We start from the raw sequence: 21,799 nt of genomic DNA on the forward strand, positions 1-21,799 counted from the left end.
TCTATGGAGGAGGTTCACGGGAGAGACACAAACACCAATGAAATATCAGTCCAACCACATAAAAGATTGATATCACTCTTTACCCAAAACCTGGAGGCAATGTGTTAAGGAGTCTTTCATCTTTATACACTGATCAAGTTTCTTATTTCTATCTAATGTGGGAGTTAGACTCATATTTGGATTCCCAACAATCTCCCCCTCAAGGTTAAATAATATTTTTTAAATATGTTATGAAATTATCAAGTAAATAATATTTTTTTTTATTTACAAAAGTGTGGTGGTGTATTTTTCTTTTTAAATAGATTTAAATTCAAATGCTTCCCTCCATTTGGTTTAAGTGTAGTAAAATTCAATTGGGTTCATGCTTGTGAAATCAAAGGATCTAGCTAAGATTCGTTTCGTAGGATTATGTTAAAATGTTAGTAAGCATCCCTAATCTCTCTAACTTGTCCATTCTTCTGCATATGTCAGATTGTTCCACGCCCTTTCACGATCACCTTGGAGTAATCTCCGAAAGACATAAATTTGACCTCCACCTTGGTGAGTTTATAAAAAAAGTTCTCATTTCCACACATATGATTGTTTGCCCCAGTATCTAGATACCATACCGAGTTGGTAGAAATCTCATCAGCCTTTATCTCTTCTTCATCTTCTTCTTCCATATTTTTATCTGGTTCAAGAACGCTAGATGCTTTCTCTTCCTTTTCAAGAGTCGTCTTCTTCAGCTCCTCAAGCTCAACCCTTTGTTTATTCATAATTTCATTAGCTTCATCCAGAAGTCTTCTTATCCGCTGAATATCTTCATCTTTTTGTTTGAGTTCCTTTTCCACGTTTGTCGCACCCTTTACCGAGATCACTTCATCCATTATTGAGACCGAATTTTCCATGTCCAATGTATCCGAGCTCTTTACCAGCAACAGTTCTTTTGCATCTTCAGTAAGGAGATTCGTCTCCCCCTTTGTCTTTGCCTTGCAATACTTTGCAATATGGCCTGCCTTACCACAATTGTAGCACTTGTTTGATCTACACTAGTTTGCATAGTGGCCATACTTGCCACAATTAAAACACTCAACTCCTGATCGATCTCTTCGGTCTTTTCCTTGTCCTCGATTACGTCAATTCTGCTGACCGATTTGCTCTTCATTATCATTCTCAAAATTACCTCGACCACGTCCATCTCATCCTCGGCTCCCTCGCCATCTACTGTCAGGACCTCGACTCTTAGTAATCTGAGTTTTATTCAAGTTAAATTGTACTTGTACTGCTTGATCGTCGGGTTCCCTCCTTTTCTTTTTCTTCCTCAATTCGTGGGCTTTTAATGACCCAACTAACTCCTCCACAGTGAGAGTTGACAAATCTTTTGTCTCTTTAATAGTGACCATGATACTTCCAAAATCATTCGTCAGCTTTCTCAAGATCTTTTCCGCAACCCGGTTAGGAGGAACCTCTTCTCTGTTCATTCCGAGTTGGTTGGCCATCTTCTGCACTCGAGCTATAAACTCGACAACTCCCTCATTTTCATCCATCGCCATATGTTCAAACTCTCTTATGAAAGCTTGTACTCGAACCTGCTTCATGTGGGTATCTTCTTTGTATGCCATCTTCAGAATTTCCCATGCTTCTTTTGCTGACTCTGCATTAGCTATTTTCTCGAATCCAGATTCATCCACTGCATTATACAGAAAGTACAAAGTCGATCCGTCTTTCACTCGTGTCTTTTTCAATGCAGCAATCTGATTCACTGTCTGATGCTCATCATTCACGGGTTCATTGTACCCATCCTCCACTATGTCCCATACATCTTGGGATCCAAGAAGAACCTTCATCTGCAAAGACCAATTGTCGTAATTAGTCTTTTTCGACAATTGTGACACACTCATTTCGTTGACTACCTTTGTCATCTCTCTCACAAAAAAAAAAAATCAAAAACTCACTTTTTCTCTCACGGTGTTTGACTCTCTTCTCTCTCTCTCTCTTTTTCTATCTCTTGGTACTCAGAGCATAAAGCTCTGATACCACGGTTAAGAAAATCTCACGATATACACACTCTGATATTTTCCTAAAATTGAGTCTGATATTCATTGATAATTGAAGGGCTTTTAAATAGCCGTGATACTTACAATATTACGAAAATAAAAATAAACACTAAAAATAAAACATCAACTATCTTAAAAATAAAATCTGCTTAATCTATTATAAAATAATATGGTACCTAGATAAACAGAAAATCATAATTACCTATCTCTATTTTATCTCTATCAAATCAAACTAAGTTTTACTAGACCCAAAACTAAATAAAATAAAGGCTTAATACCCTATTTTGTTCCCAGTTTCGCTCGAAAATGTGAAATTAGTCCATCCGTTAAAAAATGCGTCAATTACGTCCTCACTTAATAAAATTTGCATCAATGAAATCCCTTCCGTTAAATCCATACAAACGGCGTTAATTATTTTTCTCTCAAACACAAACACAAACAAATAGGGTGAGCTAACATGCAACAAATCATTTATAAAACATGCATAATTACTTTGATACACTCAACAAACATCATATAATAACATCATACAACAATCGCACCATAGACACTCATCCCATCATACCACAATCCCTAATATTTGGTGTTTATAGGCCAAGATTCTGGTACTATTTGGTGTTTTTTTTTATTATATATATATATATATATATATATATATATTTTATCATTTCAATCACCTTCTTTGTCCATTTGTTTTCTTTTTCTTTTTTCTTTTAAACAAAAAGGTAGAAAAGAGTTTGAACCCATGTTCTTGAAATCACCACAACTTTCTATCATTTAAGCTACCAAAATTTCTTATTTAGCTTTCCACATTTTATTTTTACATAAACTTATTAATTATATTCATAAAGACAAATTTATTACTACTAGTAATAAAATTATAAATATTTTTCATAGGTCTTACACTACCCGAAAAAATGAAAATAAAAAATTTATATTTTATTAAGTTAAAGTTAATTAAAATTAAAATTAATTTATATGTTATAAGGTTAAATTTAATTAAAATTTATATTATATATTTTTTGTAATTTTATTTAAATTTTATTCTAATAATTTATAAAAATATTTTTTTTAAAATATCTGTAGGTATTGGCAGGTGTCCACGGATTTTAAAATATTCACGAGTATCTTTTAAACGGATATCCATATAAATAAAATACGGGAAGATGAATTTCTTTTTGGATCGAGTTACGTGTATCCATTCCCACAGTTCTATACTTCAATATTGCATCATATTAACTATAATAAGAAATTTTGTTGAAATCAAAATATATGCATTAATGAAGTTATAATTATTTATCCATTATTTAATACTACATTATTTAAAAAATACATATAGACACATGTTTATGCTAGTATATATAATAAAAATGGAAACAAATTTTTAAAACTTAACGTATGAAGATCGTATAAGGATAAGGTAACTTAGATAACCTTTACCTAAATGAATCGAATACCAAGTCCACATAAAAATACATTAAATATTGAACTGCCCCCACGTGGTTATGTTGGAAACCAACGCATGGGAGTCTCAAAGGTTAACCAACATAGTCAACATTTCATAAAAGATTAATCTTAAATCACTCTACACATTGACATAAGATCGGCTGAGTCAATGATACATAAAATTAATTTTCAAAAGTCGAGGTTAGTAAATTAGTATTTATGATGTTTGAGTTTACATGTAAGACAAATTCATTATATATTTAATTTTATTATACTAATATTGAAAAAACTGAAGTCTTTTTATATTTAATTAATTGTTATATAGTTAATTCATTGAAAGATGAAGTATACCAATACTTATAACATATGATTAATTATATTATGTGTATTCTCTATATTAGATTATATTTTATAATTATTATACAAAGTAATTAACTTTCATGTGTATTTTAGTAAAGTTATAAATAGTGATTTTGCACAATATATAGTAAGACTTTTTCATGGGAAAATGACGTGTTAGTAAACGTGTGAGTAATTGAATAAGAATAGTAGCTTAATTATTTGTAAAATTAACAAATGCGTGCCCCACGCGGGTCTGAAATTCATTATAATAATATTGATTAGGATCTTAGGCATTTGTATTGCAAAACTCATTTTTTGTAAGTTTTGTTTTCTCACATCACTTTAACATTGTATTTATTATTTTATTTTTGTTCCATGATATAAATTTCATTCTAATAATATATTTCTCTTAAGTTTTGAGAGAAACAATATATTTAAAACAAAAAAAAAGATATTTATTTATTGTGATATAATTTATAATCTCATTTAAAATTCTAGATTTTGAATTTTATGTCGTAGAAATTATTTTACAAAATCTTCGCATTATATATAAAACTCACGATTGTGAATTTTTATTACATTAAGAAGTATTTTTTTCAAGAAAATATATAAATTTACCATAATTATTTAAAGTATATATAGTTATTTTAAGTGAAGAAGTTACATAATTTATCTTGAGTAAAAAGGTTATACAATTAGATATTTTATGAAATAAAAATACCATGTTTTATTTGTTTAAAGGATATAATTTTTAATTAAATAACAACATTAATTAAATAACAAAAGTATTATTTAGAAGCAATCTTTGTTAGTAATTACTTGTTTGGATTCACAAAATGGGATACTAAAACAAATGAATTATGTGGGTGTGAAGTGTTAGGCTACTGATTTAATATTTAGCACGTTAAGTAGGACAACTCACATGTTGGGATTGTAAATCATGAATGAAAATGCAAAGAAAAGCCAAGTTGGAGTTGTCTTGATTGGAGATATCTTAAAAAAGTATTGAAGATAAACCCAAAAAACTAATGCTACTTCTTGTATATATTTTAGTGTACATATTTAGTGTTTATTTTATTGAAACAAACTTAAATAAATAAAATATTAAAATTAAATAAGATTAATATTTGTTAAGTGATACTGATCTTATTTACTTTTAATATTTAGTTTAGTTTGTTTATGATTAGTGTCTTTATAAGTCGGCATTAATTTCATTTATTTTTTATATTTATTTTAGGTAGTATTTATTAAGCTAACGGTATAACAGAAATATTTATTTAATAAAAATATTTAAAAGTAATTTTTCATTTTTTAGTTTTTTTAATTGATATTTTGCATTGTAATAGAGTATTAGCCTTAATAATTTGTTGACGCTAATATTTAAAAGCTAAATATATGTTTTCATGTATTAATTAAATTTTTGTGTAGGGATTAAACCAATTGTAGTGTAGGGTTTCTTCAATAGTCTTGTACCTCTATGGATCTAAATACTTTTTATTCAATGTTAATATTGTTTAGTGACTCTTAAAGAAGATGAAGTTCATTGGTGCTTAATGTTGTAATGATTTTAACAACTTTTAATTCTTTAACTTTGAAATAGTTTTCTTTTTAAAATTTCATACTCTTTGGAGTTCTTTTATAGGATTAGGAACAACCATATTCCTTTAAATCATCTTCAACTATAGGGACACAAAAACATATATATTTGCTCAGGTTCATAATTGTTGAGGAAGTTTATTTTGTTGATATGGAGGAATGAAAAAATTATTTGCATAGGTGTATTTTGTTGAAAAAAGGTTATAAATTCCTCACAGACTTAGGTTTTTGTAAGAAGCCTAATGTGGCTTGGAAGAATTTAGGGTCAATGGAAGACTTCTTCTTAGAAAACAATTCTATCAATTTGCTCTCTCTTCACTTGTATAGAGGACTTTTTCTGTGCATATATAAAACTCAGGAAAACTCTGAATTCATATACATGGTCTTCCTTTGAAATATTGGCAATCAAAGGTGATTTTTTTTTCCATTGCACATGGAATTGGAACACCTTTATCTCTGGATGATTACACCAAGAATAAATCTCATGATTCTTTTGTTCGTATTTTAATTGATATTGATTTATTATTTGAATTACCTAACAAACTTTTGGTAGCTAGTTTAGGATTTACATTTATTGTTGATATAGAGTATGATAATTGTATTCTTTCTTTTCAAATTGTAAAATGATTTGTCATAATTTATCTAATTATAGAAAATTACAAGATCTCAAAGTTAACTTTGGTAGCAAGAAAAGAATTGGTGCAAAAATACAACAAATTATCGTCCTAAGGGTGACAGTATTACTTCTTAAGATTCAGTTCTTGTATGAGGTGGTGCATCTTGTGGTGGAGTTTGTGGTAAAGCCTATGGTGGAGCCTTTGGTGCAACTACCGATGGTTAAGTCTATGTAAAGCTTGTGTTGTAGTCATTGATATAGTTTGAGGTTTAACTTACGGTGCAACCTATGGTGCAACAATATGTGATCTAGCAGTTGGTACAACCTGTGGTGATTACGTCTATTGTGGTGTCGCTTATTGCTTAATCAACTTGTAGTTAAGGTTCAACCTGATAATATGCTTGTTGTGAATGAATCTTCTTTTATTAAATATTTAGATGTTTCTAATGCTAGTGAGTCAGTGGAGTTTGATTCTTTAGTTGATATGCCTTCTCTAGAGGATGTTACTCTCATTGTAAATAGTTTGCAAGACTTACAACAACTTGATCCACTTTGTAATAATTTTGAGACAATTCTTAATTCTTTGACATCTAAGGAAACTTTTCTTTCGAAGAAATTCAAATTAGTTTTTAAATGGAATGATGTGGTTCATGAGGAGAAAAATTTTAATACTGAAACAAATGATGAGTCATATCAAACTACTAGAAAACTTTGAAAAAGTATACCACCAAAGAAAGTTAATATTATATTAGTGTAAGTAACGACTTTGACACATTATTTTAGAAATTCTATTTTGATTTTTTAATCGAAGCATATTCAAACAAGATAAAAAAAAAAAGTAAGATTTTAGGCTTCATTTCATAATCTAAACTTATTCTTTACTTTATGTTTCAATTCTTTCTTCTTTACTTTATGTTTCAATTCTTTCTTCTTTACTTTATGTTTCAATTCTTTCTTGAACTAAAACTTATTTCTAAGCACTCATAACTTTAATAAATTGTGGTTTCTAAGTGAAAGTTTATAATATTACTTGATAATTTTATTTCATTTGCTGTTATGGTTAATACCGTTAAATTATAAGTTATTCGTGTTTATATAGTGCTGCTAATAAATGATATATGAAATTGAAAGTTTATCGTATTTTTGTAAAGATTTACCTAAATAAATTAGTCATCTTAGTTTTCATAAAAAAAAGTTAATCATTTTAGCTTTTATTAAAAAAAACTGTATAAGTGATTTCCATATTTTTATTTGATTTTTTTTTATAATAAGTCTTAATTTTTGTTTTATTATGGATTTGGGGTGATTCCAATGTTTTGTTCTATTTTTTTTAATAAAAAAATAGAGTAAACTTCTACCTAACACGAGTTAAAACATTTTTCTTCTACCAAACATTTTTTAAGTTCCCACCTTCGAAATTTCTAAAATTTGAAACAGAACATAAATACTTAAAGCAGTTTGTATTTTATAACGGAGACGACATGTTTTACACATTATTCATTAATGTACATATAATATGATGGAATGAATATATTGTATTATCCTTTCCTTTTTCGAACCTTAGAAAAACTCACCGCTTATGTATGGATAACATAACCGTTGACCATTTGTTTAATTATGGTACATCTCCAAACAATTTCTATAAATAAAGAATTCAGCACAATTTTCAATTATGTAACTTGTTTCTATTGTCTTAATTATTTGGTTAAATACAAAAAAACTTAATCATATTAGAATCATACTATATTAGCACAAAATAATCTCAAAGATTATATGAAATATGATGATCCCATATAAGCCAAAGCAGGTAAAGTATGTATCCGTCTGAATGTAACTTTTGTTTGCATATAGATATCTTTTTCAGAAATTTTATTAGTTCTTTAGTTATAGATATACATATAAAGATGTCATGTACATGAAAATTTTTAGCATCTACCTACCTCTTCTTATCTACTCCATTAGGGTTTATAATTACAGAACCTAGTTTAATACCTCACATACAATATTAAATATCAACAAAAAAAAAAAAACGAAGGTGGATTGCATAATCAATTAGTCAAACCTAAGACATGTTCAAATAACTATTTTTTTACTATTGTCGCATGATATTAATATTTTAATTTAAACTAGATGTTTAATTTAAAATTGTAATGATTTTTTAATTCTTATATATATATATATATATATATATATATATATATATATATATATATATATATATATATATATATATATATATATATATATATATATATATTAATTACAGACCATTTCCTAGATAGCTGTATTAATTATTCATAATTCTTCCCGAGTCTCTAAAGAGAACAAATACTGTAACACCTATAATTAGTCTCTAAAAATTATGGGTTTTAACATTTTGTTAAAAACTAATATTATACATTTTATTAAATATAAAGACTATACCCAACATTTAAAGAACTAAACTGAAATCATTATCTCGTCTGTAAAGTAAGAAGTACATGAGTAAGAACTCTCTACTATAGCACAAAACAAGGCTTTGACCTGGATTTTTAGTACTAAAATGCATTATTTTCTTATTTTAATTGGTGTATATGTTCATTCATTTGTTTGTGATCTATGACTTTTTAACTACTGAACTATTCAAGCTTTGATCATGTCTTCAAATTCTTATGTTACAGTCAATCCATTTGTGAGAGATGTTCTACTGTTTTTTTTTTTTCTGACATTTAATTATGTCTTTCACCAGTCTGCACATTCTAAAACTTACATGGTTAATGAAGAAATGTCGATGATAAATAAAATAAAATAAAATGAAAATAATTCTTTAAGACCTCAAGTGTAACTATTATATATATTCTTTAATGCCGATCATAAAAAAATAAAAATAAAAATAAAAATAAAAGTAGGAACATAAAATATGTAAATAAATAATATTCAAATAATGAAAACCTAATACTTGTTTTAAAATGATCACATGTGACTATATAAAAAAAGAATTTTAATCTTGATTGTTGAAGTATAGTCGAAATTAACAATGTTAAGTCACCTTATATAATTATAAACTAAGCCATGATTTGATACAGTTACAATAAACTATTATACGTGAATTTTTTTAAAAGTCATACCTTTATATATACGTTTCTGTGGCCCTAATTAATTAGCCATGAACTTCACATTGTGGAAGCAATAAACAACATTATAATGACGAATTTTGAGACTATTTTTAAAATTTTTCAACTTGCATGGTGGCCAAAAAAAATTCTATTTAATGGCTTCGACATTAGAGATGATTCCTCAGGTTGTTGACTCTCCATTTCACACCCTTCTTTCATTCTCTCTTACAGATAATGTCTCCACTGCTTTTGTTTGGTTTGGTGTTTCTGAGCCACTTCAATGGCGGATTGAATACGCCATTGCCACCTCCAAACTTTGGAGATCATGTTTCCATTCTCAGCATAGATGGTGGTGGCATCAGAGGAATTATTCCAGCCACTGTTCTTATTTACTTGGACAATGCTCTTAAGGTTCAATTTCTATTATATTATCACTGTGTCTGAGTTCAAACATTTTAACAAGTTACCTGAATACATTAATTGTAACATAAGAGATTGTGTTTTTGTTGCAGGCTAAGGATCCAACGACATCGTTGGCAGATTATTTCGATGTGATGTCAGGAACAAGCACCGGTGGAATCATGAGTGTTATGTTAGCAGCTCCAAACGCATCTGATTCCAATCGTCCTCTTTTTACTCCATCACAAGTCGTACAGTTCTACAAGAAAAATGGCCCTAACATATTTAAACCTAGGTAAGTATATCAAGCTCATCAAAATTGACTTCACATTCTCAATACAACTATTTCAGACATGTTTCTCATAAGAACAACTATTTGAGACATGTTATGTCCCCATAATTAATTTCTAAACTTAGAAGTAAATGTAATTGGGTATATAAAGATGGTTTTGTTATTACCTTTTGCGTTAATTACTTTGCTAAAAGGTTATGGTTCTTGGGATGGAAAACCATGCAGATCTATCATCGATCCCGTCCAATGTCCCAAGTATGATGGAAAGTTTTTACGAGATACAGCTCGTCAGATATTGAAAGAAACACGACTCGATCAAACGTTGACCAACTTGGTAATACCAACTTTTGACGAGGACAAAATCCATCCAGTTATATTCTCAAACTACAAGGTCAGCATGCTATAATAAAATCGTGTACGTGTATATATGCATGAAAATGTGTTATAAAACTGAACATTTTTTGGATGATGCAGCTGAAGACAGAAAGTTACCTGAATGCGAAACTTTCAGATATAGCTCTTGGAACTTCGGCTGCACCAACTTATTTTCCATCCCACGAATTTCAGAATGATGGTGTTGCATTTGATTTGGCTGATGGTGCTCTCGCTGCTAATAATCCTGTAAATATTCATCACTAACTCAAACTATATGTATAAATACTTTTTTTGACAGATGGTAGTAGTAAGATTTTAACCTAGTTAAGACCTAGAGATTCTTTTGCAAGAAATATGTAGAAATATCTGAAGAGTTTGATTGAATACTTTAGGCTCTGGTTGCTGTGAGTGAAGTGATACAAAACAATGGAGAAAAGGAAATTTTGTTGCTGTCATTAGGAACTGGAATACCCACAGCTCAGAACAAGTTAGGTGGCATCTTTGATCTTGGCTGCCAAGCTTTGTGGCTAAGTTTACACCAAGATACTTTCAATGAAGCTATGTTCAGAACAGACGTGACTCATTACTACCTTGCCACAATCTTCCCAGGCATCTTACCTGCAGATAACTATCTCCGAATTGAGGTATACACAGTTTGTTTTTGTGCGTAAAGGTTTTATAATATAGTTATAATAGAAGAAAAGAAAAGAGAAAATGAATTTAACAAGTGATGTATGAGTTAAAATGATTGGTGATATATGTGTAATTGCAGGAGTATAACCTGGATCCGTCCATGGAAGAAATGGATGATGCTTCTAAAAAGAACATGGATAAGCTTGAAACGGTGGGAAAGAACCTGTTGCTCCAAAAAGTTAAGAGGATGAATGTGAATACATTTCTTCCATTTGAACTCGACCAAACAAATGCTCAAGCTCTTGACAAGTAAGTACAATCATTTTCTCAACATTTGTTTTACTACTACGTATGTTTGAAATTAGTAGCATAACTTTGCTGATAAGAAAACTTAATAGCATAAAGTTTTTAGAAGATTTTTTTATGAATTTATTCAGAATATTAAAGGATTTTTGTAATGGTTATTTTAAAAGCTATACATAACTTTCTCTTTTATATTTAAAACATAACTTTACATTAACATCCTTTGAGCACGTTTCCTTCTACCATCCTGTATTAAAGATGATTGCTTTAAATTATAAAAACATATTGTCCATTATGTTATATAAAGATTAATCTTTTTATCCTTTCATTATGGACTTTGAGAATTTTAAATCTACGTGATTCTGTAATTTTTACGTTAAAAAGAAGTTAAAATATAACAAATAAAAGAACAAATTATGTTCAATAGAAGTGCCCAAATTTTTGTAATATATATATATATATATATATATATATATATATTCTTTTGTTGATTATATATAGAATGCTAATTTTGAGAGGATTTTTTTCTTAAGGTTGGCTGAGCAATTATATGCAGAGAGGCAATTGCGTCTGAAAAGGAAATCTATGGAAAAAGGAGGAAGACCTTTCATTGAAACTGTATAAGTTCCTTCTCGAGAAATCAACAACTTCACATTATGAATAAATGGTTGATGTTTTGGGGTTCTGTGTAACTCCCACTTGAAAGAAAAATATATCATATAATAAGGTGGAATATTTTGGGATTCTATGTAACTCCCATTTAGAGGAACCATGAAACATGTAACATACAAGATTCAATGATTTTGCGCTTGGGCGATTTAATATAGTGAGTGATACCTTGTTTAATGTTTTTTTTTTTGTGTTTTAAGATATTCCTGCTCCAACTTCTTTGTTTATATTATTAAGCAGTCACAAATGGTGGGAAGTAAGATTTATTTTAACAATACAAATTATTTATTGTAGAAAATAATAAATAATATTATTGTTATTAAGATATCACTATTAAAAACTGTTTTGGAATGTAAGGTTCAAGTCAATCGTTTAACGTATGATGAGTTGTCTTATGTCTGAAAGTTATTTTGAAATCTAAGTCTAGGTAGATCCTTCATTCATATCGCTCCGAAGGCACTCTGATATCAAAGTCATCTTAACTTAGTAGTTTAGAAATTAATGATGCAATAAATGCAGATCACCTATATCCTTACCACAAACCTATTTATAAGTTTTAGTGTGAGTTTTTTATTAACATTGGTCTAATAACAACCCAATTGTAAGTATAATAACGCTTTACCTCTAAGTTGATCAACATTAAAACTAATTGTGTTGATTCATAACCGACCAATTTGCTTCATGGTCGATTTGTCTCATAGGGGACTCGTTGGGTGGTACAAGTTAAGGTTGATTATTTGAGCTATGGCTAACCAAGCGATCATATGGTACACATGTCCCCAAAGTCCAAGCCTAAACTGACTGGTGAAGGGGTTTGAAGTTGGTCACTTAACTCTTATTGTCCGTGTAGTTTAGGTGTAACTTGACCATGGGGGGTTTTACTTATTGGGGAGATAATTGCCTCTGTCACGACCGTGTGGTTAAGATCTTCCAACCAACCGATTAGATAACATGAAGGGTGTCCAGATCATTCGGTGTGTTGGCCAATTACCCTTCAAAGTGTTGGAAAGTGTTACCGTTGAGGGAAGCACGTAATGCTTCAAATCTCACACCTATCAAAATACATAGAGTTAGATGCTCTGAGCCATTGGATTTAGTTTTTTTATATTACGGTTGAGGATGACTGACAGGGGAGGCTTACACGACTATAAATAGGGGAGAGCCTTCCCCGTCATTTTCATATGTACTCTTATGCTCTCTACTTTGTAATGATCGTTTAGCACATACAAGTAATAATGTTGACCATTCAATTTTTTTCATCTTATAGGAGTCTTTGAGAAGGAGTGGCCAAGGGTAAGCAATTGATGCCTCCTCGTCGTTGGTGTCATTTTCATATTCTTCTTATATTTTAAGATCAACCAAACTGGGTAGGGATTCGATCAATAGTGTGGCCATTATAGATACAAATAAAGCCACAAACTCCAATGGCATTAAGGTTAGTATTGAGTTGGACATCAACACAACCAACGAGGGGGACGCGATAAACCTGTTGATCGTCCTTTGATATAAGTGGTGTCTCGGAATGTAAATGAATACCTCACCCGTTTTCGTTGAAGGCAAGAGTTAGTGGATTAGGCCAGGGGGACCTACCTTATCGAGGCTGATCGAATCACCAAGATGTCCTATCGAAATCTTCTAGATTTAAGCTTTGTCTCTTTCGAGATTTGCTCGTTTGTCTTCCCTTTGATGAATTTCAGATGGACATACTGTGAGAGCTGAACGTGACGGCCACTCAACTACACCCAAATAGATAGGATTGGATACAAGCGTTTAGGGTGCTCTCCTCGACCCTTGACATCACTCCAACTCCCCCAATCTTCTTACATTACTTCCGCACTCGTCCGAATGATATGATCATACATAGCTCAAGAATGAAGAGTTTCAGAGTGACAAAAAGCACAAAAAGAGTATAAATTGGCTTGTATTAGCCTCTTTTGTTCTTTCGTTATTTCTAGTTGTAGAGAAACTTGTAAACTCTTCTTTTCTTTATAGTACAAGCAACATGAGACTTCACATAGCTTGGACTTAAAAAAAAAGAAGAATAAATAGGCTTTCTCCTTTTGTTGTTTGTAGTGCAAGTAAACATGCATAGTTTGTAGTTTTTAGTTTCTAGAGTTGCTAGGAAGCTTATAAACCCTTTAGGAATGAAAGAATTAAGAGATGTGGGACTAAGAGCACTTGAAAACGTGGATGTCCAGACTTGGAAGCATTCCAAGTCCCACATCCCTTAAAAATCTCCAATTACTTCATCCTAAAGGTTATATAAGAAGCCTAGGGGTCTCCTTTTGTAGATACCTTTGATTGAATGAATATAAGAGTGATTTGCATTCATTTGCTTATCTTCTTTGAGATAGAATTTGATAAGTGTGAAAAAGAGTTGTTTTTACACTTATAAATGATCTCAATCTTCTAATTATTCACGTTATTACTCAGTGAAATGTTGTAATAGGAAGTAGATTGTTTGTAAATTATTGTACAGGAAAGGATGTATAATTGGGAGTCTGTCAGCTAATTCTCGCATACAGCCGATCTTTGCTCAATGGATACTGTGGATTTTTTGGTCCATCATATTCATGCATTTACAATTCATGTAACAGTATTGATACTCTTAAAGGGTGTTCTATTTGCTCGTAGTTCACGATTGATACCGGATAAAGCAAATCTAGGTTTTCGTTTCCCTTGTGATGGACCTGGAAGAGGGCCATTACTTGTGCGCTGTGCGAATAACATCAGTTGAGAGGCAGCGGTTACACGAAATTCGCATAGCGCACTCACATCTGTGCGCTGTGCGAATTAATGAAGTTATTGGTTTTAAAAGACGTGACAGAAAGGCAAAAAAACGATCTTCTGACACACGAAAATAGCCAGAGAAAGACTGGAGAATTCAGGAGACGATCAGGAGACCTGTCAAGACATCAAGACTTCACTTTATGCAAGGAATTGCTGTAAACAGTACGTTTGAGATGTCTAGGATAGGCTAAATTTTCTGTTCATTGGAATTGGTTGTATGACGAAACATTGATGTAAAATTCCTGTGCAATATATATTTTTGTTCATGTTCTTTTCTTGACTTGCTTTTGATTATACGGAAGTATTAATCTCTTTAAAAGTTCTTTTGTACTGGAAAGTATTTTTAGAACCAGAAACGTAAGAAAAGAAACTAAAAGTAAATTACGCTAGGAATAGCTTCTGTGCTTTTGGTCATTCTAACATCTGAACTTAATGCAAAATTATCTGATGAATTAATTAAGGAATTAATAATTCAATAGATAATTTTAGAACTTGTTTTCAAGGAATTGAAACAAGATACTCTCATGTGAATGCTTAACAGAAAATATATGTTGTCCAGGATCTTACTGTAATGTTAGTCAAAGACCAATTCCAGTGATTTTTTTTTATCGCATTTTTCAAATCTTATTTTTGTTTACGTTGTTAATTTAATGTTAAAATCCAAATTGAAATCACAAATATCATCAGTAATTGATCTTGATAAATAATTTTAATTGATTAACGTAACTCAAATTCCCTTGGGAGAACGATACATTTTTACTTATCATTGTATTACTTGGAACGATTTGGTATACTTGCCAAAAAGTTATCAGAATTCTGTCTCTAAGTCATCTTTTGGGTCTTATCTTGTGAGAAGCAAGTGGCGATTCAACCTTGGCACTTATCTTGGATCATTTCATGTGGTGTGTCCTCAAGTTCATAAGTTCTCTCTTCCTTCTCTCTTCCATTTTAAATCTTTTCAATTTCCATTTCTTAATTGTCTTTACAACATTTATCTCTAAGCATGCTATTCCCCATCACATAAGGTGATTGTTTTCTTTGTATACATCATCGTTCTTAATCAAGTTTGGGCCTTATCCTTTGAAGGAAACACAATTTCATATAACCCTAGCAGTTTTATTGAATATGATACTTCAAATACTAAATCCATTTCAAAATAAAAAAATATGCCCATAAAGAAAGCAATTTCACATGATAATATATAAGTACAAGAAAGATGTTAGATCTATCAATGGAGGAATTTATTGAAATAACACAACACCAATAAAATATGAGTCCAACAATATAAAAAATTCACAAAATCCTTTATCTAAAATTTTAAGACAATTGGTTAATAAATTTTCATTTTTATATAATGTTTAACTTTCTCATATCTATTCAGTGTAATTAATAGACAATGAAGAGACAAAAACATGCTAAAATTGGTAACTTACAACAAAATTAGAATACAAAAATCACAAACTTTTGTAGAACACCCCATATCTCATCTTCCGAAGGGTCAAAAGAGAGTGGCGTCAAGGAGGAGCCCTTAACACTGGACCATTTTGTAGGTGGCTAACCATAGAAGTAAAACTTTCCAAACAAACTTTCCATTACACCCATTGGGTTAATACAGTCAATTTCAACGAACGTTCATGCAACACACATAATCATACAAATTAAATTAATAAGCTTCCCTTACCTTTGAGCGTGAGCGAACGTCCTAGAGACCGAATATGGTTTGCCTGACTAAAATTTCTTCTACCCTCACGCTCAACAAATCTTCAAACTAAACCAAACAACAGAAGACCAACAAAGACTCAGACAAGATGAAATCATGAAACCAGAAATTGGTTTGCATGTACCAGATAACGAACGACTAATGAGAAAAAGAACTTACCAGTTTAGAATCCGAAATCGATCGGTTCAAACTGAAGCTCTTGACGCCGGAAATGTTTCCACGGTGCCTGAACGGAGACCGGAGAAGAGAAATGGTGAGAATTGGTAGAGAGAAGGGAGGGCTTTTAGAGAGAAGGAGGAGAATTTGAGAATATCAAAGTTTGGAGAAGAAGATGCATGTAGAGAGTGTGTGACGTAAACTTTCAAAAACTCAGTTTTTACTTAAAACGAACGTCCGCTTATCTGCCGACACCTGCATTCCACTATCTGATTTCTGGATCCCCTCCGCTTGACACCTGGCGTCCGTTCAGAGGGTCTTTGGGTGCGTTTTTAATGATTCTGACAGATCGAAATAAAATAAATTTTATTTTTATGTTAATCCAAACTAATATATAAAAGAAAAATATATTAATTAAAATATTAATAAATTTTAATTTAAATCAAAATTTAAACAAATATGTTAACAAGATTTTGAAATTTTAATAATAAAATTTTAAATCCATTTTAATAAAAAATTAAAGTAAAATTTATTAAATATTATAAATATAGTTAATCAGATTTCGAAAAAAAAAATTTATTTGGTATAAATTTTTACTGAATGACAAAAATGTGAATTTGGAGTTGCACGGATAAGCCCCAAAAAATTCATTAGAGTCCCCACTACTATGAAACTTCATTGGTGTCTTTATTGTTTTGTGTGGTTACGCTCTTAGGGTGGGCTTCTTTGAATCTATTTTGCTATATCCTTCCCAATTGCATGCATGTTTGTGGTGATTATAGATACCAAATATCAAATAATGGACTTTTCAGTTTTGTTTTTCAAAAAGTACTTTTCCTTTTCGTCATTATTTATTCATATATATATATATATATATATATATATATATATATATATATATATATATATATATATTACATTTTTGAGAATAAATGTGGCAAACATATTTGTTTTGGAACAAATCACTTATTTGAGAAAATACTTTTTAAATAATATTAGTTATTTATGTATTCCTTCCTTTATTTCGAATTCTTTAATCTTTCACTTTTGCATAGTTATTTTACTTACCACAATATTATTCATTATTTTGATCAACAATAAATAATTTGTGTTAAAATAAATTTTACTTCCCAGCATTTGTTACTGCTTAATAATATAAACATTAAAGGATTTGGAGCAGTGAGATCTTAGAATACAAAAGATAAACACCAAACAAAGGATCACTGTTTATAATACATGGTCCTAGCAATTAAGTTACATACAACTCAAAAGCATTCAACCTTATTACATGATCCATGGTTCCTGCAAATGGGAGTTACATACAACCCCAAAGCATTTTAACCTTATTATATGATATATGGTTCTAGCAATTGGGAGTTACATACAACCCCAAAGCATCAACCTTATTCCAACATAACACACATATATATTACAACAAACATGGATAGACACATCATACTATAATGTTATACACATGACATTTATTCATACTGCTCAAGTTCCCATCCGAAGGAACTTAAACAGTTTCAATGAAAGGTCTTCCTCCTTCCTCCATAGATTTCCTTTTCAGACGCAACTGCCTCTCTGCAAATAATTTCTCAGCCAACCTTCAAAACAAACATCCTCTCAAAGTTAGCATTCAATATATGATTAACTAACAAAAATCTATCTATCTATATATTGATACCGTTTGTTGATGGTAGAGACAGTCTAATTCCTTTGTATACGATTAAGAAGTGGATTTTAAGTCTAACTCAACCTCACAAAATCGACTTGTAAAATAAAGTTTGCATCCACTTATATACTCTAAATTGATCTTATCTTTAGTCGACGTAAGACTTCCAACTTATACATATTATTTACTGTGATTAAAAAAATATATAGAAATGTAATAAAAAGAAAATCCTCTAAACCTTTCTGCTACTGATTTTAAACATGGATGGAAAAAACAATATTGAGAAAGTGTAGTCACCTGTCAAGAGCTTGAGCATTTGTCTGGTCCAGTTCAAATGGTTGAAATGTATTCACATTCATCCTCTTGACTTTTTGGGTCAACAGACCCTTTCCCACCTTTTCAAGGTTTTTCATGTTCCTTGGCTTAGCATTATCCATTTCATTCATGTATGGAGGCAGGTTATACTCCTGCAATTATATATATCATCAATAATTTTAACTTATTCATTACTTGTTAAATTAATTTTTTTGTTTTGTTTTCTTCTATAATAAGTATACGAAAACATTATGCAGAAAAACCTAACCATATACCTCAATTCGAAGATAGTTTTCGTCAGGTAAGAGGCCAGGGAAGATTGTTGCAAGATAGTAATGAGTCATGTCTGTGCTGAATGCAACTTCACTGATAACATCAATGTGAAAAGGTAGCCATGCAGCTTGGCACCCAATATCAAAGATGCCACCTAACTTCTCCTTAGGTTTGGGTATTCCAGTTCCTAATGACAGCATCAAAATTTCCTTATCCCCACTGTGTTGTATCACTTCACTCGCAGCAACCAGGGCCTAAAGTATTCAATCAAACTCTTCAGTTATTTCTACATATTTCTTGCAAAACAATCTCTAGGTCTTAACTAGGTTAAAATCTTACTACTACCATTTCTCAATATATGTAAAAAGATAAAGAAGATATTAAATTGCTTTTTATTCACAAAATATAGATTTAAATCTGAGATAGTGATGAATATATATTTACTGGATTGTTAGAAGCCATAGCACCATCGATCAAATCAAATTTAACACCATCGTTCTGAAATTCGTGGGATGGAAAAAAAGTTGGTGCAGCCGAAGTGGCAAGACCTATATCTGAGAGCAACGCATTCAAGTAAGTTTGTGTCTTCAGCTGCATCATCATCAAAACCACCACAAACACTTAGCCATCACAAAAGGGTTATTCATATCACACTATATAATATACACAATTTCTACCATTCTAACCTTGAAGCTTGAGAATATAACTGGGTAGATTTTCTGCTCATCGAAAGATGTTATTACCACGTTCGTCAACGTCTGATTCAGTCGTGTCTCTTTCAATAACTGTCTAGCTTTGTTTCGTAAGAACACTCCATCATACTTCGGACATCTGATAGGATCCCAGAGAGGTCTGCATGGTTTTGCATCACAAGAACCAAAACCTTTCAGCAAACTGATTAAGGCAAACGTAATAACTAAACCATTTTTATTAAAGTTTACCCAATTACATATACTTCTGCTAAGTTTATAATTTAACTATGATGATATATATAACATGTCTCAAATATTTGTTATGAGTATGTTAACACAGGTTTTACGAGCTTCATTCTTACCTGAGTTTAAATATATGAGGACCATTTTCCTTGTAGAACTGTACGACTTCTGATGGAGTAAAAAGAGGTTGATTGGAACCAGGTGAGCTTGGAGCTGTTAACATAAGAGTCATGAGTCCACCGGTGCTTGTTCCTGATATCACATCGAAATAATCCGCCAACGATGTTGTTGGATCCTTAGCCTGCAACTCAAACACAACCTCAAATGTTACAATTAATGTATTCAATATTTTTATAAGGTTGTCTCGTGAAATCTTGAGCAGTCCTGTGAAAATATAATGCAACACAGTATACAGATTTTTTTACATTTTCTAATATATCTTAATTTTTATCTGTTGGTTAGGTATATTCTTTTTGCTTAAATAGCTCAAAAGTGAATTAATTAATCTTCTGTGACGAGGTTGTTTGAAATATACTATGCTTGATGTAGATTTACATGGAAATGACTAGGAGTGTATAAATCATTATACAAAAAAGCTTCAGAACAATTGTGAAGGTTCATGATATAACTTTCCCAACAAAGATTGGTTAAAAAAAATTGTAATTAAAGAGATGAACTATCACAATTGTTATTGATAATATAATGTATACCTCAAGTATTATTTAGGTATAATTTTTTTGTGGATAAAAAAAAACTCTATTTATAAATATATCATTATTTTATTGATTAAAAAAAAAGCTATATTCAACGAAACTAAAATGAGAACATCAATTCAATAGTGAATAACATCAATTAAAATTATAGACAAGTTATTAAATTCATACAAGTAAGTGATACAATTATCATACTTAACTTTTTTCTTCTCCCCCATTTATTAAGCAAATTATATAGAGCATGTTAACTGTTTATGAAAATTATATATATACATAATTCCATTTCCTCTTCATATGTTGTTTCTTTGTGGAAAATGAACTAAATTCATCAGCCTCATACATTCCTTTAAAAGGATAAGACTAGTATAGTTAAACAAATATTTCATGTGGGAAGAATACACATAAAATTTTTTAAAGCTTAAAAAGTTGGAAGCCACACACAGTGATAATATAATAGAAATTAGACCTTAAGAGCTTTGTCCAAGTAAACAAGAACAGTGGCAGGAATAATTCCTTTGATGCCACCACCATCTATGCTGAGAATGGACACATGATCACCATAGCTTGGAGGTGGTAATGGTGTGTTGAATCCAGCCATGAATTGGCTGAAAAGCATCAAAGCAAACAAGAGAAAAGGAGACATTCTAAGAGAGAATAGAAGAAGGGTGTGAAATGGAGAATGATGAACTTGAGGATTCCTCTCTATTGTGGAGGCTATTTATAGACTTCTTCTTTGGCCACCATGCAAGTAGAAAAATTTTTAAAAAATAAATAAATTGTCTCAAATTCTTTTTTTTTTTTTTACTTTTATTTACATTTAAGAATGAAAATCATAAATTTTGGACAATCATTCCATGATGTAGAACTTTACAAATTTATATTTATATTAACCATTTAAATGTGAAGTTCTTTATTATTTGAAGAAATAAGAGTTATATATAAATTATGATGACTCAAAACAGTCCAAATGAGTTACCACATAATTAATTAAAAAACACAAACACTCTCTCTTTCTATTTAACTTTGACTATTCAAATATTAGTTAATAGTAACATATTCATTGTTTTCTTTTTCATTTTTTTTGTTAACAAATAAAATATATTAGTACATGATTTTGTAAGATATTTCAGTCCATGACATCAATAAGTACTGAATAACTACGTATAAAAAATAAGATGATAATTTTAATCCAAAACTTTAAAAGAATGAATTTTCCTATTCTTTATTTAATTTTTTTAATCTTTATTTAATGTGAGATTTAAATTCATAGATTTCCAATCCTATCCTATAAACTATACAAAAGCAAAGAAAAAAAAGACAGAAAACAGGAACTAAGTAAAAAGTGTAACATCCCAAATTTCTCACATTGGATAATTCATAATTTATATATTGTAACATTACATTTACGGTAACATCCCGT

General features: G+C 30.5%; 3 protein-coding genes across 3 annotated transcripts; 1 reads left to right on the forward strand and 2 right to left on the reverse strand.

The window, feature by feature from the left end:
• Positions 1-467: 467 nt before the first annotated feature.
• On the reverse strand, positions 468-1,880 carry LOC148195562 (uncharacterized). The gene is made up of 3 exons (XM_088095240.1): positions 1,324-1,880; positions 1,051-1,229; positions 468-991 (listed from the first exon to the last, which is right to left on the reverse strand). Exons 1-3 carry the CDS (start codon positions 1,878-1,880, stop codon positions 468-470), a joined length of 1,260 nt encoding a protein of 419 aa, XP_087951366.1.
• A 7,450-nt stretch (positions 1,881-9,330) lies between these two features.
• Positions 9,331-11,957, forward strand: LOC148195563 (patatin-like protein 3). The gene is made up of 7 exons (XM_088094904.1): positions 9,331-9,542; positions 9,644-9,825; positions 10,048-10,213; positions 10,297-10,443; positions 10,590-10,841; positions 10,970-11,139; positions 11,667-11,957. The coding sequence occupies exons 1-7, from the start codon at positions 9,366-9,368 to the stop codon at positions 11,755-11,757; spliced, it is 1,185 nt and encodes a 394-aa protein (XP_087951030.1). The 5' UTR covers positions 9,331-9,365; the 3' UTR covers positions 11,758-11,957.
• Positions 11,958-17,670: 5,713 nt separating this feature from the next.
• Positions 17,671-21,034, reverse strand: LOC148195564 (patatin-like protein 1). Its single transcript, XM_088094062.1, has 7 exons — positions 20,846-21,034; positions 19,786-19,967; positions 19,418-19,583; positions 19,176-19,322; positions 18,734-18,985; positions 18,441-18,610; positions 17,671-18,075 (listed from the first exon to the last, which is right to left on the reverse strand). The coding sequence occupies exons 1-7, from the start codon at positions 21,020-21,022 to the stop codon at positions 17,985-17,987; spliced, it is 1,185 nt and encodes a 394-aa protein (XP_087950188.1). The 5' UTR covers positions 21,023-21,034; the 3' UTR covers positions 17,671-17,984.
• Between the last annotated feature and the right edge of the window lie 765 nt (positions 21,035-21,799).

The sequence above is a fragment of the Vigna umbellata genome, chromosome 7 (assembly GCF_029865625.1).
Source record: "Vigna umbellata cultivar VRB3 chromosome 7, Vumbellata_1.0, whole genome shotgun sequence".
NCBI lineage: Eukaryota > Viridiplantae > Streptophyta > Magnoliopsida > Fabales > Fabaceae > Vigna > Vigna umbellata.

Coding starts and splice junctions, on each gene's coding strand:
- LOC148195564 (XM_088094062.1), bottom strand. CDS start 21,022: ATGTCTCCTTTTCTCTTGTTTGCTTTGATGCTTTTCAGCCAATTCATG. Junction 19,968..20,845: donor ACTTGGACAAAGCTCTTAAG/GTCTAATTTCTA, acceptor TTTGAGTTGCAG/GCTAAGGATCCAACAACATC. Junction 18,611..18,733: donor AAAACTATCTTCGAATTGAG/GTATATGGTTAG, acceptor ATATAATTGCAG/GAGTATAACCTGCCTCCATA.
- LOC148195562 (XM_088095240.1), bottom strand. CDS start 1,880: ATGAGTGTGTCACAATTGTCGAAAAAGACTAATTACGACAATTGGTCT. Junction 1,230..1,323: donor ACTGTGGAGGAGTTAGTTGG/GTCATTAAAAGC, acceptor AATAAAACTCAG/ATTACTAAGAGTCGAGGTCC. Junction 992..1,050: donor GAGTGTTTTAATTGTGGCAA/GTATGGCCACTA, acceptor GTGGTAAGGCAG/GCCATATTGCAAAGTATTGC.
- LOC148195563 (XM_088094904.1), top strand. CDS start 9,366: ATGTCTCCACTGCTTTTGTTTGGTTTGGTGTTTCTGAGCCACTTCAAT. Junction 9,543..9,643: donor ACTTGGACAATGCTCTTAAG/GTTCAATTTCTA, acceptor TTTTTGTTGCAG/GCTAAGGATCCAACGACATC. Junction 10,842..10,969: donor ATAACTATCTCCGAATTGAG/GTATACACAGTT, acceptor GTGTAATTGCAG/GAGTATAACCTGGATCCGTC.